The sequence below is a fragment of the Bactrocera dorsalis genome, chromosome 2, assembly GCF_023373825.1.
Source record: "Bactrocera dorsalis isolate Fly_Bdor chromosome 2, ASM2337382v1, whole genome shotgun sequence".
NCBI classification, from domain to species: domain Eukaryota; kingdom Metazoa; phylum Arthropoda; class Insecta; order Diptera; family Tephritidae; genus Bactrocera; species Bactrocera dorsalis.
The window spans coordinates 75,535,840-75,557,831 of record NC_064304.1 but is presented as its reverse complement, the minus strand read 5'-3'; the positions used below and the strand labels follow the sequence as shown (position 1 = coordinate 75,557,831).

The window sequence follows — 21,992 nt, the reverse complement described above, 5'->3', positions numbered from 1 at the left end:
GCTAAGTAAAACACAGCGGCTGCGCTGGATAGGTCATGTCGTCCGAATGGACGAAAATACTCTAGCTCTGAAAGTATTTGACGCAGAACCCACCGGGGGAAGAGAACGACCTGAACTCCGTTGGAAAGACCAGCTGGAGAAGGACCTGACCTGATTCTTCAATTGGCACCTCGTAGCTAAAAGAAGAAAGAACTGGCGCGGTTTTTACATCATTAAAAAAGAAGTGTATCTTTGTGCAAAAAAAAAATAGATCGATTTGAACGAAAACTTGACTTACCCGCCATATAACTAATATCAGGATTTTCGATCATCCGGCTGACGTTACTCTATACCATTGGTTTTTAAGTTTAAAGTGTTTCCCTGGCTTTGATTCTTGTAAGTTGAAAGAGTATAAAATGTTCGGTTGCATCCGAACTAATAGTGGAGCGCCGTAAGGCATACAAATAGTAAAACCTCGGAACCCAGGGACTGTCACCGATCTCGATTACAACAATTTTTAACAACAATTTACAGAAAAATAAGAAACGAAAGGGGAAAAAAATGTTTACAGTAAAGTTTTTAATTTTATATATAATGAATTATGTTTGCAAAGTAACTTTAATGTTAATTTATTAGATTTTTGCAAAAAATAATGATTTACAACAAAAATTTGTCATTAACTATATACATTATTGTTCATTATTGTCGTCTTCGATCTCGTTGAGGTAGATTGTAGGTAAAGGATTAGTACAGCTTTCACCATTGCATTCTAAGCAAGCTGCAGTGCAGTTTAATCCACTTTTCCTGCACCCACAAGATGCTCCACATCCTGTTTTGCATGTGCAAAAAATAATTTTCAGTAAAGATTCTGGAGCTGGTCGCTGCGTCATTGTTTGCGGTGTCAATATTCCGCAATCATAATTCCAACCCCTATCTTCTGGTGATATTTCTCTTCCGAGCCTTGTTTGAATTTGTAAAAATACTCTTTTAAAGTGTTCAAAAGCGGCATCTGCGGTAGGTGGTAAAGACGGCAGCTTTACGCAGGTATTTTTAGCAGTTGCTTTCAAAAAAGAGTTGTATCTTAATACATTAAGATATTTTATTTTTTGGGGGGCACCGTATAATGCAAGAGTACATGTAACACCAGCCTTTAACATTTCATCGATATCTTTGGTCATATTTTTTCTAAGCTCTTAGAAGAGTACGCTTTTTGCGGTATTTTGCCTTTCGATGGTTTTCGAAAATAAATTTCACGGTCTGGTGGTGAGAGTACAGTCAATAAAACTAAAACATCGACATCTTCGGACACTACAGCAATGTTTTGAGATTGCAGATTAACTGCAGTTTTAATTATGAGGCTATCAGCATCAGCTTCTGCTTGGCAAGAAAATATTTTATTTTCTGTGAGTGTTTCTCGTAGCATATCTATGAGCCTTCTCTTATTTTTGGCATTTGATAAAATTTTCTCCTGCGCTATTTTTAGAGGCATGGTTTTATCAAATATTATATCATTACATGCATTTTTTCGTTTCATAATGATTTATAAACTCTGGTTTACCTTTTTTGTCATTTAAAATTATTTCTGATAAAAAAATGAGAGATTTTGGTATTGTCTCATGAACGTTGTTAAATATTTTATCACTAGCCGGATCCATTTTATTATCATAAACCTGCGTCCGGATGTGTCGTCGTAAAATTTCACTAGCAGCTTACAAAATACGGTATTCTTCTTCACTATCTTTTGACCTCTGACTGTACCAGTTATCGGACAATATTTCGTATTGTTGTTTTCTAAAACAAATTATTGTATTGGATAATGATTCGTTAACCTCATTCTTATTGCTTTATCGTCAGGAATATGGTCAATTGTTACAATACTTTTTAATTCTGCCAGTGAAAACTGACAGTCATCGTTTTCTTCAATATATTTGAAAATCTGCTCCATTGCTGCATCTACTTGCATTGTGACTGGATGAATTTTTTTCTCTCTCTGGATCTGTTCTACAGTATTTTTTAAACGAATATAACAATTAGCGTGATACTTAGGTTCCTTAGCTACTAAATCTAACACGCCTACAATTGTTTTATGGATTTTGCGACAATATTCACTTCTCTCTTCACTTATCAAATTTAATATCGTTTTCTTGAAATCGGAAGTAGTTACGTAGCTGATTTGTTGTCTTGACGATTTGGATTTTCTTTTTTCCTCCATTTTATCCACTTCTTTTTTACATAAAAAGCACCCATTTTTCCAATCAAAATCAATTGAAGTAGCCGCTCGAAGTTTGTTTTTAGGTGAAGAGCTTCTGGTGTGGTGTTTTTTTTTAGCATATAGAACTATGTTTACATGTCAGCATTAGAAGACCTTCTTAGAATATATGTAAGTATAAAAATTATTTGAATTATGATGTACTCATCAATTATATCTGAATATAATAAGCTTCATTATAATTTTTAGTTAAGCATTTTTAGCTTTTTTTTATAATCAATTGTAAACACTCTTAACTTCTTGACTTCTCGACTTCTTGAATAAAGAATATAATAATAATATAAGTAAGTAAGTAAGTGACTACAGACTTTTCACTGAATATCATCCAGCTGTGGTCTGTCTTCTGAAAGTATCCAATGTTGCGCTCCGATTGTGCGGTGTTTTTCAAGTCAGACTTTTCCGCCGTATTCTCACGGCGGGGATCACCTTGTGAGTCTAATTCGTTTCATTGGAAAAGCCACTTCTAATGCTTCTTACAAAGAGCTTGTGAACTGTATAATGACGTTGTCTAAGTCCTCCTTTTTATCTGATTGTAATGGCGGAATCATAGCTCTGAGCTCTTGCAGGTGTAACTACCAGTTATAGTAGGGGAGCCCAAGAGGGGATTTTTGCAGTTACTTAAGCGTGTCAGAAAACTATATGGGGAGAAACATTGCACCCTTTTATGTACCCCTACCAAATATGAGCCCTTAATATGGAGGCGTGCGTTGGGGGGGGGGGTTCGTCAGATTAGAGAAAAAAAATCGATCCTTCGGGAAACTCGAGCGCGTCAGATTAAAAGATGTTATGTTAAATGCATGAAGACGAGTGTATATTTCAATATTCTGACAGTTTGAGGGTGGCTTAGAGAAATAGCAGGGTGACAAATCTGTAAAAAAAAAACGTCACCTTGAAATACTCGAGCGCGATAAATTTTTTGTTCATTTTTAAGGTAATTCTGTCAGAATCACGAAAATCATATAATCTGACAATTTCCGTGGGGCGATACAGGTAAAATCGTCGATAAAAGGTCAAGCGTACTAATCACCATAGCGTGGTTGTTGTTAGTAAACGCTTGACACTTTTGTTTGTTTCGTTCGTTTACAGCGATCAGTTTTACATCCATTGTAAAAATGAGTGACGTTAGTGTCAAATGTGTTTACTGTGGCGAAGAAACGTATGAAAAAAAGTTTATTCCACAAACTCTAAATTTTTTTTATTAATATTTAGATCTATTTTCATATTAATAAATTGTTCAATTTTCTATACATATACATATGTATATGTATACAATATACATAATACATATAATATTGTATACATATACATATGTATATGTATACACTGTTTTTATTACATCCTGTAACAAAACAAGAACCAAACAGAATTCTTCCACATTTAAATCGTCAGATTAACGATATGCCTCTATATAATTGTCAGATTATCTTTTGGGAAGACTCTGACATCAAGTTCATCCCACTGTATAAAAATCTGACGCGCTCGAGTATCTCAAGGTCACCTTTTTTTTTACAAGTTTTAAAATCAATAAATGACTTTTGTCCACGTCGAAATTGTCAGAATATTAAATGGTACACTTTTTAGAGGTTCATTAACATTCGCTTAGAAAATCTGACGCGCTCGAGTAACTTATTTATTTTTTTTTTTTAACCTGTCATTACGGCCTTCAACCCTGACTTGATTGTCAGATTAATATATATCGACTATCAGAAATACAATGCGCGTATATACCATAAATGACTGACGCGCTTGAGTATTTTCATGTGACTGTTTTTTTTTTTACATTTTTGACACCAATTTCCCGCTCTTCTCCCCACTAAAATGGAAAACTTCACCTAGACTTTCTTTTTATTTAAACGTTATCTTGACAATCTAGTAAGTCTCCATGACGCTCCAGTAACTGCAAATTTAGCACTCCGGGCTCCCCTACTATTATAGATGTTGACATATTACCTTACACATAACACTAACCCTCTTCTTCTTCTTAATTGGCGTAGACACCGCTTAGGCGATTATAGCCGAGTCAACAACAGCGCGCCAGTCGTTTCTTCTCTTCGCTACGTGGCGCCAATTGGATATTCCAAGCGAGGCCAGGTCCTTCTCCACTTGGTCCGGAGTGGAGGTCTTCTTCTTCCTCTGCTTCCTCCGGCGGCTACAGCGTCGAATATTTTCAGAGCTGGAGTGTTTTCATCCATCCGGACAACATGACATAGCCAGCGTAGCCGCTGTCTTTTAATTCGCTGAACTATGTCAATGTCGTCGTATATCTCGTACAGCTCATCGTTCCATCGAATGCGATATTCGCCGTGGCCAACGCGCAAAGGACCATAAATCTTTCGCAGAACTTTTCTCTCCAAAACTCGCAACGTCGACTCATCAGATGTTGTCATCGTCCAAGCCTCTGCACCATATAGCAGGACGGGAATTATGAGTGACTTATAGAGTTTGGTTTTTGTTTGTCGAGAGAGGACTTTGCTTCTCAATTGCCTACTCAGTCCGAAGTAGCACCTGTTGGCAAGAGTTATCCTGCGTTGGATTTCTACGCTGACATTGTTGGTGGTGTTTACGCTGGTTCCAAGATAGACGAAATTATCTACAACTTCAAAGTTATGACTGTCAACAGTGACGTGAGTGCCAAGTCGCGAGTGCGACGACTGTTTGTTTGATGACAGGAGATATTTCGTCTTGCCCTCGTTCACTGCCAGACCCATTTGTTTTGCTTCCTTATTCAGTCTGGAGAAAGCAGAACTAACGGCGCGGGTGTTGAGACCGATGATATCAATATCATCGGCATACGCCAGCAGCTGTACACTCTTATAAAAGATTGTACCTGCTCGATTAAGTTCTGCAGCTCGAACTATTTTCTCCAGCAGCAGATTGAAGAAATCGCACGATAGGGAGTCGCCTTGTCTGAAACCTCGTTTGGTATCGAACGGCTCGGAGAGGTCCTTCCCGATCCTGACGGAGCTTTTGGTCCCGCTCAACGTCAGTTTACACAGCCGTATTAGTTTTGCGGGGACACCAAATTCAGACACTGCGGCATAAAGGCAGCTCCTTTTCGTACTGTCGAAGGCAGCTTTGAAATCGACGAAGAGGTGATGTGTGTTGATTCTCCTTTCACGCGTCTTTTCCAAGATTTGGCGTATGGTGAATATCTGGTCAGTTGTTGATTTACCAGGTCTAAAGCCACACTGACAAGGTCCAATCAGTTTGTTGACGGTGGGCTTTAATCTTTCACACAATACGCTCGATAGAACCTTATACGCGATATTAAGGAGGCTAATCCCACGGTAGTTGGCGCAGATTGTGGGGTCTCCTTTTTTATGGATTGGGCATAGCACACTTAAATTCCAATCGTTGGGCATGCTTTCGTCCAACCATATTTTACAAAGAAGCTGATGCATGCTCCTTATCATTTCTTCGCCGCCGTGTTTGAATAGCTCGGCTGGCAATCCATCCGCCCCGCCGCTTTGTTGTTCTTCAGGCAACACTAACCTAGTACTTGGTAAATACTTGTAGTTAAAGAGCAAATTACCGCTTTGGTTGATATCGATGCTGCCCCATACTGTCTGGTGCGCATCGGAGTCGCATTCAAATATAATCAATCACTTTAATACTACATTGTCCCGTGCTACTGCCTGCCCCCCAGCTTATTATGGCTGTGTAAGATAAAAACTTGATTAGCCATTATACATCTCTTAGCGTTACCGTCGCAGTTTGTCATGTATAAATTATAACCCGGTGTCCTCAACCCGCAAATACAATAATAATAATAATAAATATTGAAGCTCTTTCTTGGATGACGGTTGCAGCTGCACTTTTCTCAGCAGGTAGATATCACCTCGCTTTTCCGCATATCTTACCGTTACTAAGTATTCCACCTTAAAAATTGGCCATTTTCTGGCACGCATTACCAGCAACAGTACTTTTGATATCTCCTCCCTCCCCCTACATGGCAACCACACTTTGACTATACGGTTAATTCCCATGCTATTGCTAGCCTTAGCGTCTAGACCAAGCTTCGTTCTTGCCTCTGCTCGTTTGTGGCGGTCAGGCGCTTTCTAAAGTTGCTTTGAAATCGACAAAGAGGTAGTGTGTATCGATCTTCTTTTCACGGTCTTTTCCGAGATTTCTGGCATGGAGAATATCTGGTCAGTTGCTCATTTTTGGACCTAAAGCCACACTGACGAGGTCCAGGATCAGTTTGTTGTGATTTAATCTTTCACATAGCACGCTCGAAGATTATCCCATGGTAAATGAAAGAGCACTTTCTTCCAGGTTTCCAGGTTTCGTCCATTGTCACATACCGACGCAAAAAATCCGGTTTGCTCCGGCGAAACAGCTTCAAACAGCGCTCAGAATCAACGACACGTTGTAATTTTTGATCCACCGTGAGGAAACGCGGACCCAAGAATATCAAGACAAGCGCCACTTAAATCACTGTAACTCGTGAGCCAAACATCAGAATGACATGAAATTTTGACAGGTATCTTTTGAAGGTTGGTACTTATGAAAAATCATACGGAACTTTTGTTGGTAGCGCCATCTATGCGTCAGTCCCGGGACTTATTGATCCTCGTGTTAAGTTGGTGCTTTACTAAACAATGGTTCAGACGACGATGCGAAGGTTACCACCACAGTCGTTAATGCCAAACAACCCCCAATATATTTGCGCGAGCGTAGCAGTAATGCTCTCGTTGCTGAAATAAGTAAAATTGTAGGTACTAACAATTTCCATATAGTGCCTTTGAAAAAAGGCAATCTAGATGAAACAAAAATTCAGTCCTACACTGAGAAAAGTTTTATGGATATAGTCAAATTTTTGTCAATTAAAAACAAGAATTATTATTCGTATCAACTGAAGAGCTCTAAGGGCCTAGTTGTTGTAATCAAAGGTATAGAGTCCGCCGTAGACTCTGGTGAAGTCAAAAAAGCATGTGGTTTTGGAATTAAACAGTTGTAAATATATTTAATAGAAACAAAGTACCACAGCCAATGTTTAAAATTGAATTGTTGCCGAATTCGAATCAACTAAAAAAAAATGAGAACCATCCTATATACAATCTGAAATATTTGCTGCATCGCAGAGTAACTGTGGAAGAACCACATAAAAGAAACGGTCCGGTACAATGTATTAACTGCCAAGAATATGAGCATACTAAATCATATTGCACTCTACGCAGTGTTTGTGTGGTATGTGGTGATTTACATCCCACTTCTAAATGCACCCTTAAGAAAGAAGAATTAAATAAAAAATGCAGCAATTGTGGAGGAAATCACACTGCTAACTACAGAGGTTGCCCTGTATATAAAGATTTGAAATCGAAGTTGTCACAGGGCATTCAAGCACGTCGTAACCAAATGTTACAAACACCCCGTAATGAAATTATAGCAACCTCAGAAAAAAGATCAAATCCTATTACTTCTAACAATAATAATATGCAACGAAGCTATGCAAATGTGGTGAAAGGCAACACTGTGCAAATGCAACTACCGCAAAATCCTCCAAATGGAGGTATTGAAACTATGATTATAAATCATACACAGTATATGACATAATTTATGTCTACCATGCAAAACATGATCCAAGATTTAATAAAATCACAAAATCAAATTCTGCAAAAAAAAAAAAGTCAAAGATTTCTAGCAGGTGGTGATTACAACGCAAAACACACGTACTGGGGCTCACGTCTTATTAATCCGAAAGGACGACAGCTGTTTCAAACTGTTATAAATAGGCACAATAACCTTGAAATAATATCTCCTGGTAAGCCGACATATTGGCCTAGTGATCGTAAGAAAATACCAGATTTAATTGATTTTGCTGTAATCAAAAATATAGATAAATCGCACATAACAGCTGATACATGTACTGATCTATCTTCTGATCACTCTCCTGTACTAATAAAGTTATGTGAACAACTCACATTCGTTAATCCAAAAGTGGGTCTAACTTCTTATAAACGAATTGGCTAAAATATAAAAAATACGTCAGTAGCCACATTAATATTGAGTACAAAATAAATACAGGAAGAGATATTGACGAAAGCATAAAAGAAGTCAATGATATAATAACCAGCGCCGCTGTCCTAGCAACACCAAACAAAAACTATAAGCCGTTTGGTTACAGAAAAATATCTAACAGAGAAATAGAAATGCTTGTAAATGAAAAAAGGCGTGCAAGACGTGAATGGCAGAAAAATCGTTCCCCTTCCACTCAGCTTCATATAAAATCTGCTGTACGTAAATTAAAAAAAGCGCTTAAACGTGAGGAAGAATTGAACACCGAAATGTATATAAAGAAGCTGTGTCCAAATTCCAACAAGCAAAACTCCCTTTGGAAAGCCCAAAAGTCCATGAAGCCACCAACTGACTCCAACATGCCTATACGAGACTTGGGTGGAAATTGGGCTCGAAGTGACGAGGAAAAGGCTAATTGCTTTGCAAATCACCTAGAAAAGGTATTTCAATCCAATTTGCCAAAGAACAACTTTAAGCTGTCAATCTTACCCAACACAGCTAAAGAGTCGCTCGAGTCTGTTAAGACTTCACCTTCTGAAATTATTGGTATCACCAAAGAACTTAATCCAAAAAAGTCGCCGGTAGTTGGCGCAGATTGTGGGGTCTCCTTTTTTATGGATTGGGCATAGCACACTTAAATTCCAATCGTTGGGCATGCTTTCGTCCAACCATATTTTACAAAGAAGCTGATGCATGCTCCTTATCATTTCTTCGCCGCCGTGTTTGAATAGCTCGGCTGGCAATCCATCCGCCCCGCCGCTTTGTTGTTCTTCAGGCAACACTAACCTAGTACCTAGTAAATACTTGTAGTTAAAGAGCAAATTACCGCTTTGGTTGATATCGATGCTGCCCCATACTGTCTGGTGCGCATCGGAGTCGCATTCAAATATAATCAATCACTTTAATACTACATTGTCCCGTGCCAGCTATTTCAGCTGCGATGGTACTTCTTTCTCATACGGCAACAGCCGGTATCTGCTACTGCCTGCCCCCCAGCTTATTATGGCTGTGTAAGATAAAAACTTGATTAGCCATTATACATCTCTTAGCGTTACCGTCGCAGTTTGTCATGTATAAATTATAACCCGGTGTCCTCAACCCGCAAATACAATAATAATAATAATAAATATTGAAGCTCTTTCTTGGATGACGGTTGCAGCTGCACTTTTCTCAGCAGGTAGATATCACCTCGCTTTTCCGCATATCTTACCGTTACTAAGTATTCCACCTTAAAAATTGGCCATTTTCTGGCACGCATTACCAGCAACAGTACTTTTGATATCTCCTCCCTCCCCCTACATGGCAACCACACTTTGACTATACGGTTAATTCCCATGCTATTGCTAGCCTTAGCGTCTAGACCAAGCTTCGTTCTTGCCTTTGCGTTCGCCGTTTTTGGGCTCGTGGCACACTCTGCTCGTTTGTGGCGGTCAGGCGCTTTCTAAAGTTGCTTTGAAATCGACAAAGAGGTAGTGTGTATCGATCTTCTTTTCACGGTCTTTTCCGAGATTTCTGGCATGGAGAATATCTGGTCAGTTGCTCATTTTTGGACCTAAAGCCACACTGACGAGGTCCAGGATCAGTTTGTTGTGATTTAATCTTTCACATAGCACGCTCGAAGATTATCCCATGGTAAATGAAAGAGCACTTTCTTCCAGGTTTCCAGGTTTCGTCCATTGTCACATACCGACGCAAAAAATCCGGTTTGCTCCGGCGAAACAGCTTCAAACAGCGCTCAGAATCAACGACACGTTGTAATTTTTGATCCACCGTGAGGAAACGCGGACCCAAGAATATCAAGACAAGCGCCACTTAAATCACTGTAACTCGTGAGCCAAACATCAGAATGACATGAAATTTTGACAGGTATCTTTTGAAGGTTGGTACTTATGAAAAATCATACGGAACTTTTGTTGGTAGCGCCATCTATGCGTCAGTCCCGGGACTTATTGATCCTCGTGTTAAGTTGGTGCTTTACTAAACAATGGTTCAGACGACGATGCGAAGGTTACCACCACAGTCGTTAATGCCAAACAACCCCCAATATATTTGCGCGAGCGTAGCAGTAATGCTCTCGTTGCTGAAATAAGTAAAATTGTAGGTACTAACAATTTCCATATAGTGCCTTTGAAAAAAGGCAATCTAGATGAAACAAAAATTCAGTCCTACACTGAGAAAAGTTTTATGGATATAGTCAAATTTTTGTCAATTAAAAACAAGAATTATTATTCGTATCAACTGAAGAGCTCTAAGGGCCTAGTTGTTGTAATCAAAGGTATAGAGTCCGCCGTAGACTCTGGTGAAGTCAAAAAAGCATGTGGTTTTGGAATTAAACAGTTGTAAATATATTTAATAGAAACAAAGTACCACAGCCAATGTTTAAAATTGAATTGTTGCCGAATTCGAATCAACTAAAAAAAAAATGAGAACCATCCTATATACAATCTGAAATATTTGCTGCATCGCAGAGTAACTGTGGAAGAACCACATAAAAGAAACGGTCCGGTACAATGTATTAACTGCCAAGAATATGAGCATACTAAATCATATTGCACTCTACGCAGTGTTTGTGTGGTATGTGGTGATTTACATCCCACTTCTAAATGCACCCTTAAGAAAGAAGAATTAAATAAAAAATGCAGCAATTGTGGAGGAAATCACACTGCTAACTACAGAGGTTGCCCTGTATATAAAGATTTGAAATCGAAGTTGTCACAGGGCATTCAAGCACGTCGTAACCAAATGTTACAAACACCCCGTAATGAAATTATAGCAACCTCAGAAAAAAGATCAAATCCTATTACTTCTAACAATAATAATATGCAACGAAGCTATGCAAATGTGGTGAAAGGCAACACTGTGCAAATGCAACTACCGCAAAATCCTCCAAATGGAGGTATTGAAACTATGATTATAAATCATACACAGTATATGACATAATTTATGTCTACCATGCAAAACATGATCCAAGATTTAATAAAATCACAAAATCAAATTCTGCAAAAAAAAAAAAGTCAAAGATTTCTAGCAGGTGGTGATTACAACGCAAAACACACGTACTGGGGCTCACGTCTTATTAATCCGAAAGGACGACAGCTGTTTCAAACTGTTATAAATAGGCACAATAACCTTGAAATAATATCTCCTGGTAAGCCGACATATTGGCCTAGTGATCGTAAGAAAATACCAGATTTAATTGATTTTGCTGTAATCAAAAATATAGATAAATCGCACATAACAGCTGATACATGTACTGATCTATCTTCTGATCACTCTCCTGTACTAATAAAGTTATGTGAACAACTCACATTCGTTAATCCAAAAGTGGGTCTAACTTCTTATAAACGAATTGGCTAAAATATAAAAAATACGTCAGTAGCCACATTAATATTGAGTACAAAATAAATACAGGAAGAGATATTGACGAAAGCATAAAAGAAGTCAATGATATAATAACCAGCGCCGCTGTCCTAGCAACACCAAACAAAAACTATAAGCCGTTTGGTTACAGAAAAATATCTAACAGAGAAATAGAAATGCTTGTAAATGAAAAAAGGCGTGCAAGACGTGAATGGCAGACAAATCGTTCCCCTTCCACTCAGCTTCATATAAAATCTGCTGTACGTAAATTAAAAAAAGCGCTTAAACGTGAGGAAGAATTGAACACCGAAATGTATATAAAGAAGCTGTGTCCAAATTCCAACAAGCAAAACTCCCTTTGGAAAGCCCAAAAGTCCATGAAGCCACCAACTGACTCCAACATGCCTATACGAGACTTGGGTGGAAATTGGGCTCGAAGTGACGAGGAAAAGGCTAATTGCTTTGCAAATCACCTAGAAAAGGTATTTCAATCCAATTTGCCAAAGAACAACTTTAAGCTGTCAATCTTACCCAACACAGCTAAAGAGTCGCTCTAGTCTGTTAAGACTTCACCTTCTGAAATTATTGGTATCATCAAAGAACTTAATCCAAAAAAGTCGCCGGGACATGATAATATTTCACCAAAAATGCTAATTGAGTTACCAATTATTGCTGTAGAGGTGCTCTTTTTGCTCTTCAATGCAATTCTTGGTTTCGGATACTATCCAATTTCGTGGAAAAAGTCGCAGATTATGTTGATAGATAAACCTGGGAAAGACAGAACACAGGTGTCTTCATACAGACCAATCAGTCTTCTACCCTGTCTTTCTAAAGTATTTGAATAAATATTACTATGAAAGAGATGTCTCCTTTCCTCCACGAAAATAATACAATACCAACGCATCAATTCGGATTTTATACGAAACATAGCACAATATACATAGCAAGTAAATAGAATTACTAACGAGATAAGGAAAGCATTTGAGAGAGTACTATTCAGCAATATTTCTAGATGTAGCTCAGGCGTTTGATAAGGTGTGGTACGAAGGTCTTTTATACAAGATTAAAAAAATTTTATCTTTAGCATTATATAAAACATTGGAGTCTTATTTAAAAAATAGAAAATTTATGGTAAAAGTGGGAGATTACATATCTGATGAACGACTGATAAGGGCTGGTGTACCCCAGGGCAGTGTTTTAGGCCCAACACTATACATCATATATACAGCAGATCTTCCAACAGCTAATAATGTATTAACTTCAACTTTTGCGGGCGATACAGCTATAGTGAGCCGTAACAAATGCCACATTCTAGCACCAAGAATATTAGCGGAGCATTTAAGTTCTGTCGAAGAATGGCTAGCGAACTGGCGTATAAATATGAATGAACAAAAATGTAAGCATGTTACATTTTCGCTAAGACCAAAGATGTGCCCGGCAGTAAAAATAAACAATATTCTAGTACCCCAAGCGAACGAAGTAACATATCTTGGTATTCACCTAGATAGAAGGCTCACGTGGAGAAAACACATCTCTAGTAAAATAACATGGATGAAGATTAGAGCTGAAAATTTAAATTGGCTTTTAAATAAAAACTCCAAACTTAACCTAGACAACAAAGTGCTCTTGTATAATGCGGTCATAAAGCCGATTTGGCTGTATGGCATTCAACTGTGGGGTACGACCTGTGCAACTAATATTGATATATTACAAAGGTTCCAATCAAAAATACTTACAATAATCACGTGTTCGCCATGGTACATGCGAAACGAAAATATCCATAAAGACCTTGGTATTCCTTTGGTAAAGAAAGAAGTAGAAGATAACAGAATCAAATATATAACTAAACTCCGAAATCACCCAAACCCTTCGGCTAATGCTTTGGTACATTCCTGCGCTCAAACACGACTTTAAAGAAGAGATATGCCTGCGTATTAAAGATCGACGTATCACCTAAACAGCTCAATCACTTGCTTGGGTCTGTCTAGTTTTTAAATAGATTTAAGATTTTATAACTTATTGTTAGGCTTTAAGAAAAAGCAGAATCAATAAATAAAATAATTTTTGAAAAAAATAAAAGTTTGTGATAAAATTGAAAAAGAAACGGAATAAAAGATTGATCGTTTTGATAAATATTTACCAGGCTGCCTTTTATATTTCTGGATTAGAGAACATAAACAAATTTGAATCATCGAAATTCGCTTGATTATATTTCAAAATGTTCTCCATTAAGGTCAATTCACATTTGCATGCGTTTGAATCAATTTCCGAAGCACTTTTGTCACTCTGATTGAGATATCTTCAAAATATATCTTTTGAACACATCAACCGCTTCTTCAAGTGTCGAAAAACGTGGTTGGTTTTCCTGATTTCTAGAAGAGCAACTGGTGAATAAATAGTTGCATACGACTCAGAATTTACTGTGCTGTATTGTTCTATTAGATTTGTTGCGAGAAGTTCAGTTTTTCCAAAAGAAAAGGCAAACATTAGCTTGGAAGTGCTTCGTGCGCGAACCACTTTTGTTGGATTCGCCTCTATCTTGGAACACCCCTACAGTCGACTGCTATTTACTTTCGGGCTCATATGCGTAAATCCACGATTAATCACATGTCACGTTGTCATAGACGTGTTACGAAGCACAGCTAACGTATTTTGTAAACATTTCTTCCGACCAATCGACATAGGTTAGGTTAATCTGGTAGGCCAGTAAGCCACGCACATACCAGTTTGGTCTTTTGAAATGCTAGATGCAGTTCACTTGCTTATAGGAGTAGTCATCGTTTAGGATGTCTGCGCTTGACGCGAATTTTAACAGATTCTGCGGCCTCACTGTCAATACCTCCTCCAGTGTATCATACTGTGATGACCCCAGATACTTACACCGTAGTCTTGCTAATGCGGGACAAGTGCACAAGAGATGCTCCATTGTTTCCTTGGTGGTCTATGTATTTCCTGCAGTGTTTTCAGTGTATCGCCAGACCGTGACCGGTTAGTATTCCCACCCTGCTCCTACAGCCAATTCTATTGATTGACAATTGGAATGCTGTGTACTTCCGATCTACCGTTTTGCACATGGCTTTTGCACCCTGGTTTAATCGGGTTTAATTTTCTTTGACTATGGATTTGTCTGCAGGTGCATTAGAGGCCAAATCCGCTGCGATAGCATAAATCAACATAGGACTTTTTTTTGAAAGATTTACAAATTGTGTGGGATCTAAAGTGAACAAATTTTTAATAGTCATTTGTTCATGCAACATTGAATGTATGCAAGTCCCACTAATGCCCATATCAATCTCACTATAGGTCACATGACAATTTTGCAATATCAGTTTGCGCAGCAAATTCAATAAATTTAATAATTAACAATTCCAAGCCTTTGAAGCTGAATTTTTAATACATCATTTTAAATCTCATCCGTATACTATTTAAGTTTTGCATTTTCCACACCACCCCTGAGGTTTGCGATAAAGTGCGTTACCGACTTTTTTTTAAGTGTTCGGTTCCCCGGTAGACCTATTTTCAACTATATAACTTAAAATATACATAAATAATAAATTACATAAAAATTAAAAAAAAAGATTGTGCACAAAACAATTTAATAATTAATAAATATTCCTGAGCTCCCACAAAAGATGCATCCACAATCCTACAACTATATTAAATATTGTTACGAATTTACTCTTGCTAGTTTACTTTGTTAGGTTCGTATCTCTGGATTGACAAATAAAATCAACACTGTTTAATTTAATTCAACAACTCTTTATTTCACAACTCGTCTACACTATAGCAGTTTACTCTTAGCACTGATTGATTACGTTGGCGCTGCCACGGCTTATATAGCCACGCACTTCTCGCTGATGCCGACGTGTCCTTCTAGAATATCGCGTCTGGAAATTACCAGAACATACGGCTATACGGCGCCAGACGCAAGCAGACAGTCGCGGCGCCAGACTCAGCAATTGTTTAACTAGACAAGCAGACAGTGCGGCGCCAGATGTCTACAACAAGACAAATGCTATTCCATATACCTACAGCTATTGTTCATAATCAGGGATGCATATAGTAATACAAATACAACTTAATACTACTTTTGTAACACTTCTTCTTCTTCTTTACTGGCGTAGACACCGCTTACGCGATTATAGCCGAGTCAACAACAGCGCGCCAATCGTTTCTTCTCTTCGCTACGTGGCGCCAATTGGATATTCCAAGCGAGGCCAGGTCCTTCTCCACTTGGTCCTTCCACCGGAGTGGAGGTCTTCCTCTTCCTCTGCTTCCCGCGGCGGGTACTGCGTCGAATACTTTCAGAGCTGGAGTGTTTTCATCCATCCGGACAACATGACCTAGCCAGCGTAGCCGCTGTCTTTTAATTCGCTGAACTATGTCGATGTCGTCATATATCTCGTACAGCTCATCGTTCCATCGGATGCGGTATTCGCCGTGGCCAACGCGCAAAGGACCATAAATCTTCCGCAGAACTTTTCTCTCGAAAACTCGCAACGTCGACTCATCGGTTGTTGTCATCGTCCAAGCCTCTGCACCATATAGCAGGACGGGAATTATGAGCGACTTATAGAGTTTGGTTTTTGTTCGTCGAGAGAGGACTTTACTTTTCAATTGCCTACTCAGTCCGAAGTAGCACCTGTTGGCAAGAGTAATCCTGCGTTGGATTTCTAGGCTGACATTGTTGGTGGTGTTAATGCTGGTTCCTAAATAGACGAAATTATCTACAACTTCAAAGTTATGACTGTCAACAGTGACGTGAGTGCCAAGTCGCGAGTGCGACGACTGTTTGTTTGATGACAGGAGATATTTCGTCTTGCCCTCGTTCACTGCCAGACCCATTTGCGTTGCTTCCTTGTTCAGTCTGGAGAAAGCAGAACTAACGGCGCGGGTGTTGAGACCGATGATATCAATATCATCGGCATACGCCAGCAGCTGTACACTCTTATAAAAGATTGTACCTGCTCGGTTCAGTTCTGCAGCTCTAATAATTTTCTCCAGCAGCAGATTGAAAAAGTCGCACGATAGGGAGTCGCCTTGTCTGAAACCTCGTTTGGTATCGAACGGCTCGGAGAGGTCCTTCCCGATCCTGACGGAGCTTTTGGTCCCGCTCAACGTCAGTTTACACAGTCGTATTAGTTTTGCGGGGATACCAAATTCAGACATTGCGGCATAAAGGCAGCTCCTTTTCGTGCTATCGAAAGCAGCTTTGAAATCGACGAATAGGTGGTGAGTGTCGATTCTCCTTTCACGGGTCTTTTCCAAGATTTGGCGCATGGTGAATATCTGGTCAGTTGTTGATTTTCCAGGTCTGAAGCCACACTGATAAGGTCCAATCAGTTTGTTGACGGTGGGCTTTAATCTTTCACACAATACGCTCGATAGAACCTTGTACGCGATGTTGAGGAGGCTAATCCCACGGTAGTTGGCGCAGATTGTGGGGTCTCCTTTTGTAACACTGCCCTCCACTAAAGCCTAATCGTCCCGATTAGGCACAAATCCTCTTGAACCAAATGGGGCGAGCCTCTCCAAATGTACTACTTTCATTTTACATCGTGCTTTTCCATTTCTTTGTATGCGGTATACCACGTCATTAAGTCGTTTCATCACCATATAGGGTCCTTCCCAGGCTGTCTGCAGTTTCGGGGACAAGCCTTTCTTTCGAAGTGGATTGTACAACAGGACCAGATCACCTTCTTCAAAACCTTTTGAATTTGCCGCTTGATCGAACCGGTCCTTCATCTTATTGCTCATCAGATGCGTATGTTGTCTTACCATTAGATGCAATTCATTCATTTCTTCCTTTAAGGCAGAACAATAATCTCCATCATTTCTTACAGCTGTAGGATTCGTTCCAAACTTAAGATCAGCAGGTAGTCGCAGATCAGATCCGAAAATAATCTTTGCTGGCGTGTAACCAGTTGTCTCGTGCTTCGCTGAACGATACGCCAGCAGGAACATCTGGATGCACTTGTCCCAATTCCGTTGGTCTTTATCAACGATTTTCCGCAGATGTTCTTCGAGCGTTCGGTTGAATCTCTCTACCATCCCATCTGATTGTGGGTGTAACGCTGTTGTCCGTGTCTTGTGGATGCCCAATAATGTACAAACTTCTTGGAAAATGGAAGATTCGAAATTCCTGCCTTGATCTGAGTGTAATTCGACGGGCACTCCGAACCTTGTTATCCAATTTTCTACAAACGCTTCGGCTACTGTCTTCGCTTCCTGGTTTGGTAAGGCATATACTTCTGGCCATTTACTGAAATAGTCCATGACAACCAGTAGATATTTGTTTCCGGCCGTACTGGTTGGGAACGGACCTGCAATATCCATTGCGACTCGTTCAAATGGTGATCCCACGTTGTACTGTTGTAGCCTACCGCGACTTTTGGCTTTAGGACCTTTAGCTGCCATGCACTCTACGCAATTACTTATCCATTCTGCTATGGAATCTCGACAACCGATCCAGTAGAACCGTTGTTTAATCTTCTCTATAGTTTTTGTAATTCCAAGGTGCCCTCCACTAGGTCCATTGTGATATTCTTTCAATACTTTTGGGATCATGGACTTCGGTACTATGATCAGCAGACGAGACTGTTTGCCATCTTCGCTTTCCCAGGTACGATGAAGGTATCCATTAACGAGGTTTATGCTGTTCCATTGGGCCCAATATGCTTTTGCCGTTGGACTCTCGTTACTTATTTGTTCCTTTGGTGGTCGTACCCCTTTTTCTTTGGCCATTACCAGCTTTGCAAGATCAGGGTCCTCCAGCTGATTGATTCTGATGCGATGAGGAGTCCAATCATCTTCAGGTTCTATATTCAGTAATCGCACGTCGATTATACCTTCTTTTCCTTCTGATTTGGAGCAATGTTTACATTCCAGTGGACAAGGGCGACGTGATAATGCATCCGCATTTTTGTGGTGAATCCTCTTTCGGTGTTCTGTTGGTTGTTTCCATTTTGATGGGTTTACTTTTATCTTGCAATTTCGGGCAAAGTGACCCGCTTTTCTACAGTTGAAACATCTGCCTGTTGTATTTACTCGCTGTGCAGCAATTGTCTTCAGAGTCTTCAATATTTCTTCCATCAGCGCCGGTTGTTCCATTTCGACTCTTTGTACTTTGTGTGCTGGTTTACTTAGTAGGGAAGCTGTTTCCTGTGTGAGGGCGTGCGAAACCGTTTCAGCAAACGTTCTTTTTGGCAATGCATATGTGGCGCGTTTGGTGTCCACATCACGAATTCCATTTATGAAACATTGAATTTTTACCCTCTCAATGTAATCCACAGGTGCATCTGCATTTGCCAAATGAGCCAGTCGTTCTATTTCAGTTGCGAACTCTTGCAATGACTCGTTCATTTTCTGACCCCTATTTTGCAGTTCGATCTGGTATATTTGTTTCCGGTGCTCACTGCCATATCGTCTTTCTATCGCACTCATCAATGCCTCATAGTTGTCCCGTTCACAGTCTGGAATAGTCTGAAGGATTTCTGCCGCAGGTCCTTTCAATGATACAAACAAGGACGCCACTTTGTCCGCTGCATTCCAGTTATTGGCCATTGCTGTCTTTTCAAACTGAAGTTTGAAAATTTGAAATGGAATACTTCCATCGAATGTGGGTGCCTTCAATCTTTGATTATTTGTTGATGGTGCAGGGCCATGTAGTTGCAGTTCTCGCACACGATTACTTAATTGAAGAACTTCTGATTTTAAATTTTCTTCGCCATTTTTTAAAGTGCTTAATTCGTCTTCAAATTTTGAAAATTTCTCTTGCACTTGTTTTTGTAGTTGCGTAGTATTTTCCGTAATCTGTTGTGTAAGGCGAGACTCTAACTGTGATGTATTTTCAGCTATTTGCGTCATTTGCTGTGCCAAACGATTTTCTGTTTGCACTACATTTTCTGTTATTTGTGATATATTTTCAGCTATTATTTGCTTAATAGCCACTAACAGTATGTTCGTGTCTGCACTTGATGATGTTCGTTGTTCTTCTACTTTTTCTTCTACCTTTGTAGAAGTTTCTGGCCCATTAAATTCGAACTCGTCCACATTAATTCCATCCGCTTCCATTGCTTCACGTAATCGTGCCTGCAGATCCGCCTTTTGCCCGCTTATCGGCAAATTACGCTCCTCCAGTTCTTTTTTTAATTGCTGAATTCTCAATTCTCCGAATTTAACCATCTTGAATTTGGATTATTTGACAATCCCACTTCTGACACCAATTGTTACGAATTTACTCTTGCTAGTTTACTTTGTTAGGTTCGTATCTCTGGATTGACAAATAAAATCAACACTGTTTAATTTAATTCAACAACTCTTTATTTCACAACTCGTCTACACTATAGCAGTTTACTCTTAGCACTGATTGATTACGTTGGCGCTGCCACGGCTTATATAGCCACGCACTTCTCGCTGATGCCGACGTGTCCTTCTAGAATATCGCGTCTGGAAATTACCAGAACATACGGCTATACGGCGCCAGACGCAAGCAGACAGTCGCGGCGCCAGACTCAGCAATTGTTTAACTAGACAAGCAGACAGTGCGGCGCCAGATGTCTACAACAAGACAAATGCTATTCCATATACCTACAGCTATTGTTCATAATCAGGGATGCATATAGTAATACAAATACAACTTAATACTACTTTTGTAACAATATATTAAAATACAGAAGTTAACTGTTCGAAGGGGGATGTAGTAGTTACCTATGTGAAATGCACAAAAAATTTTCGAAAATCCTGCAAAATGACAACAAGAATCAAAATTGTCATTCAATATTGCATTTAGTTTTTACAAAAAATTTATGAAAGGTTTGGGAGCTTTTACGGGATTTGACAAATCGTATACTTTTCATTTTGTAAAAGTGAATGCGTTTTCAGGAATCTGGTATCTGAAAATTAAAATTTGATTATTGTACATATGTGTATATGTTTATATATTAGGTTGTCAAGAAAGTCTCGCGGTATTTTCGCTAGTTGGCGCTGAAAGCTCGTAGTTCTAGTTTTATTCGTCGCATCGGGTCATGCTATACCTTTTTGGAAAGCTCATTTCACGCGCTAACACGTGTTTGATCGATTCTCGTTTCTTTTAAGTCGTTCGTGAGTTATAGCGTCGCAAACATGGAGCAAAATAAAAAGAAAATACGGCATATTTTACAGTACTACTACGATAAAGGCAAAAATGCATCTCAAGCCGCCAATAAAATTTGTGCAGTTTATGGACCCGATACAGTTTCCATTTCCACCGCACAACGATGGTTTCAACGTTTTCGTTCTGATGTAGAGGTGGTCGAAGATGCGCCATGCTCCGGAAGGCCTGTCGTCGAAAATTGCGATAAAATCGCTGAATTGGTCGAAAGAGACCGGCATAGTAGCAGCCATAGCATCGGTCAAGAGCTGGGCATGAGTCATCAAAAATTCATTTCAATTTCAATAAAAAAAAATTCAATAAAAACACCGCAAGACTTTTTTGTCAACCCAATATAACAATTCACCAAAGTATTCAGCTTCCGCACATCTGCATATACAAGATTTCGGGATTCCTCTATAGAAACAAATTTATCAAAATCTTCGACATATTTTACCATCCAGGATTGTATCCTTTTGCATGCAAAAATTTAGAAATACTTGAAGCGTTTTAACACTAGCACAAAAAACAACTCATTTAACATTAAGCAACAAGTAATATCCCAATAAAAATGGACAGATAGGCAAAGTAATTCACAATAATCACCTAAATGACGTAAACACTTGCATTATAAAATATCTATTAAAGTGTTGCTCATCAAACTTTAAAATTTATATGTAGCTTAAATTCAAACACAGCACCCTGATTACGACGAAAGTAGCAAAAAAAGTGTTACACAACATCCAAAGATTTTTTGGAGTTGAGTTAAACATAGCAAAGGTTTATTACAGTATCTACTGAACTTTGCGCACACGAGTCACATTGTCGGTGTTGGTCGGAGTCGCAGGCCTCCCAGAACGGTCATCATCAGCGACCTCTAAAAGGGCCTGTTGTCACTGAAACACACCACTTGTTCTTGGATAAGTCTGCTTGATCATATCAAGCGTCTCTGTCGCAGATTGATCGAGTTTCACACAGAATTTAATCGCGTACGTCTGCTCTAACGAACGCCTGCATTTTCGGCTTGCACCACTCACAGAAACACGTCGCGCGAAAATGTTTGTCCTGACTCTACAAGTGCTCGAAGACAACTGGCTCGTTCGTAAGCTAGGAACGTCCTCTACCGAATCCAGTCGATGCGCGCACGCAACTTAGCCAGCGTAGCCACTGTCTTTTAATTCGCTGAACTATGTCAATTTCGTCATATCTCTCATACAGCTCAGATTGAAGAAGTCG

The 21,992-nt window shown here is 39.3% G+C and overlaps 2 protein-coding genes across 8 annotated transcripts in view; one reads left to right on the top strand and one right to left on the bottom strand.

Moving 5' to 3' along the window:
- LOC125776613 (uncharacterized) overlaps nt 1-19,935 on the bottom strand; it is a 217,393-nt gene extending 197,458 nt beyond the window's left edge. The window contains exon 1 of the mRNA XM_049449927.1: nt 17,950-19,935. Within this exon, the coding sequence (XP_049305884.1) occupies nt 17,950-19,810 (1,861 nt within the window). The 5' untranslated portion in view covers nt 19,811-19,935. The remainder of the gene's footprint in view (nt 1-17,949) is intronic.
- Nucleotides 1-21,992, top strand: part of LOC105226404 (dnaJ homolog subfamily C member 16) — a 623,397-nt gene that overhangs the window by 177,633 nt on the left and 423,772 nt on the right. The gene's annotated exons all lie outside the window — the stretch shown is intronic.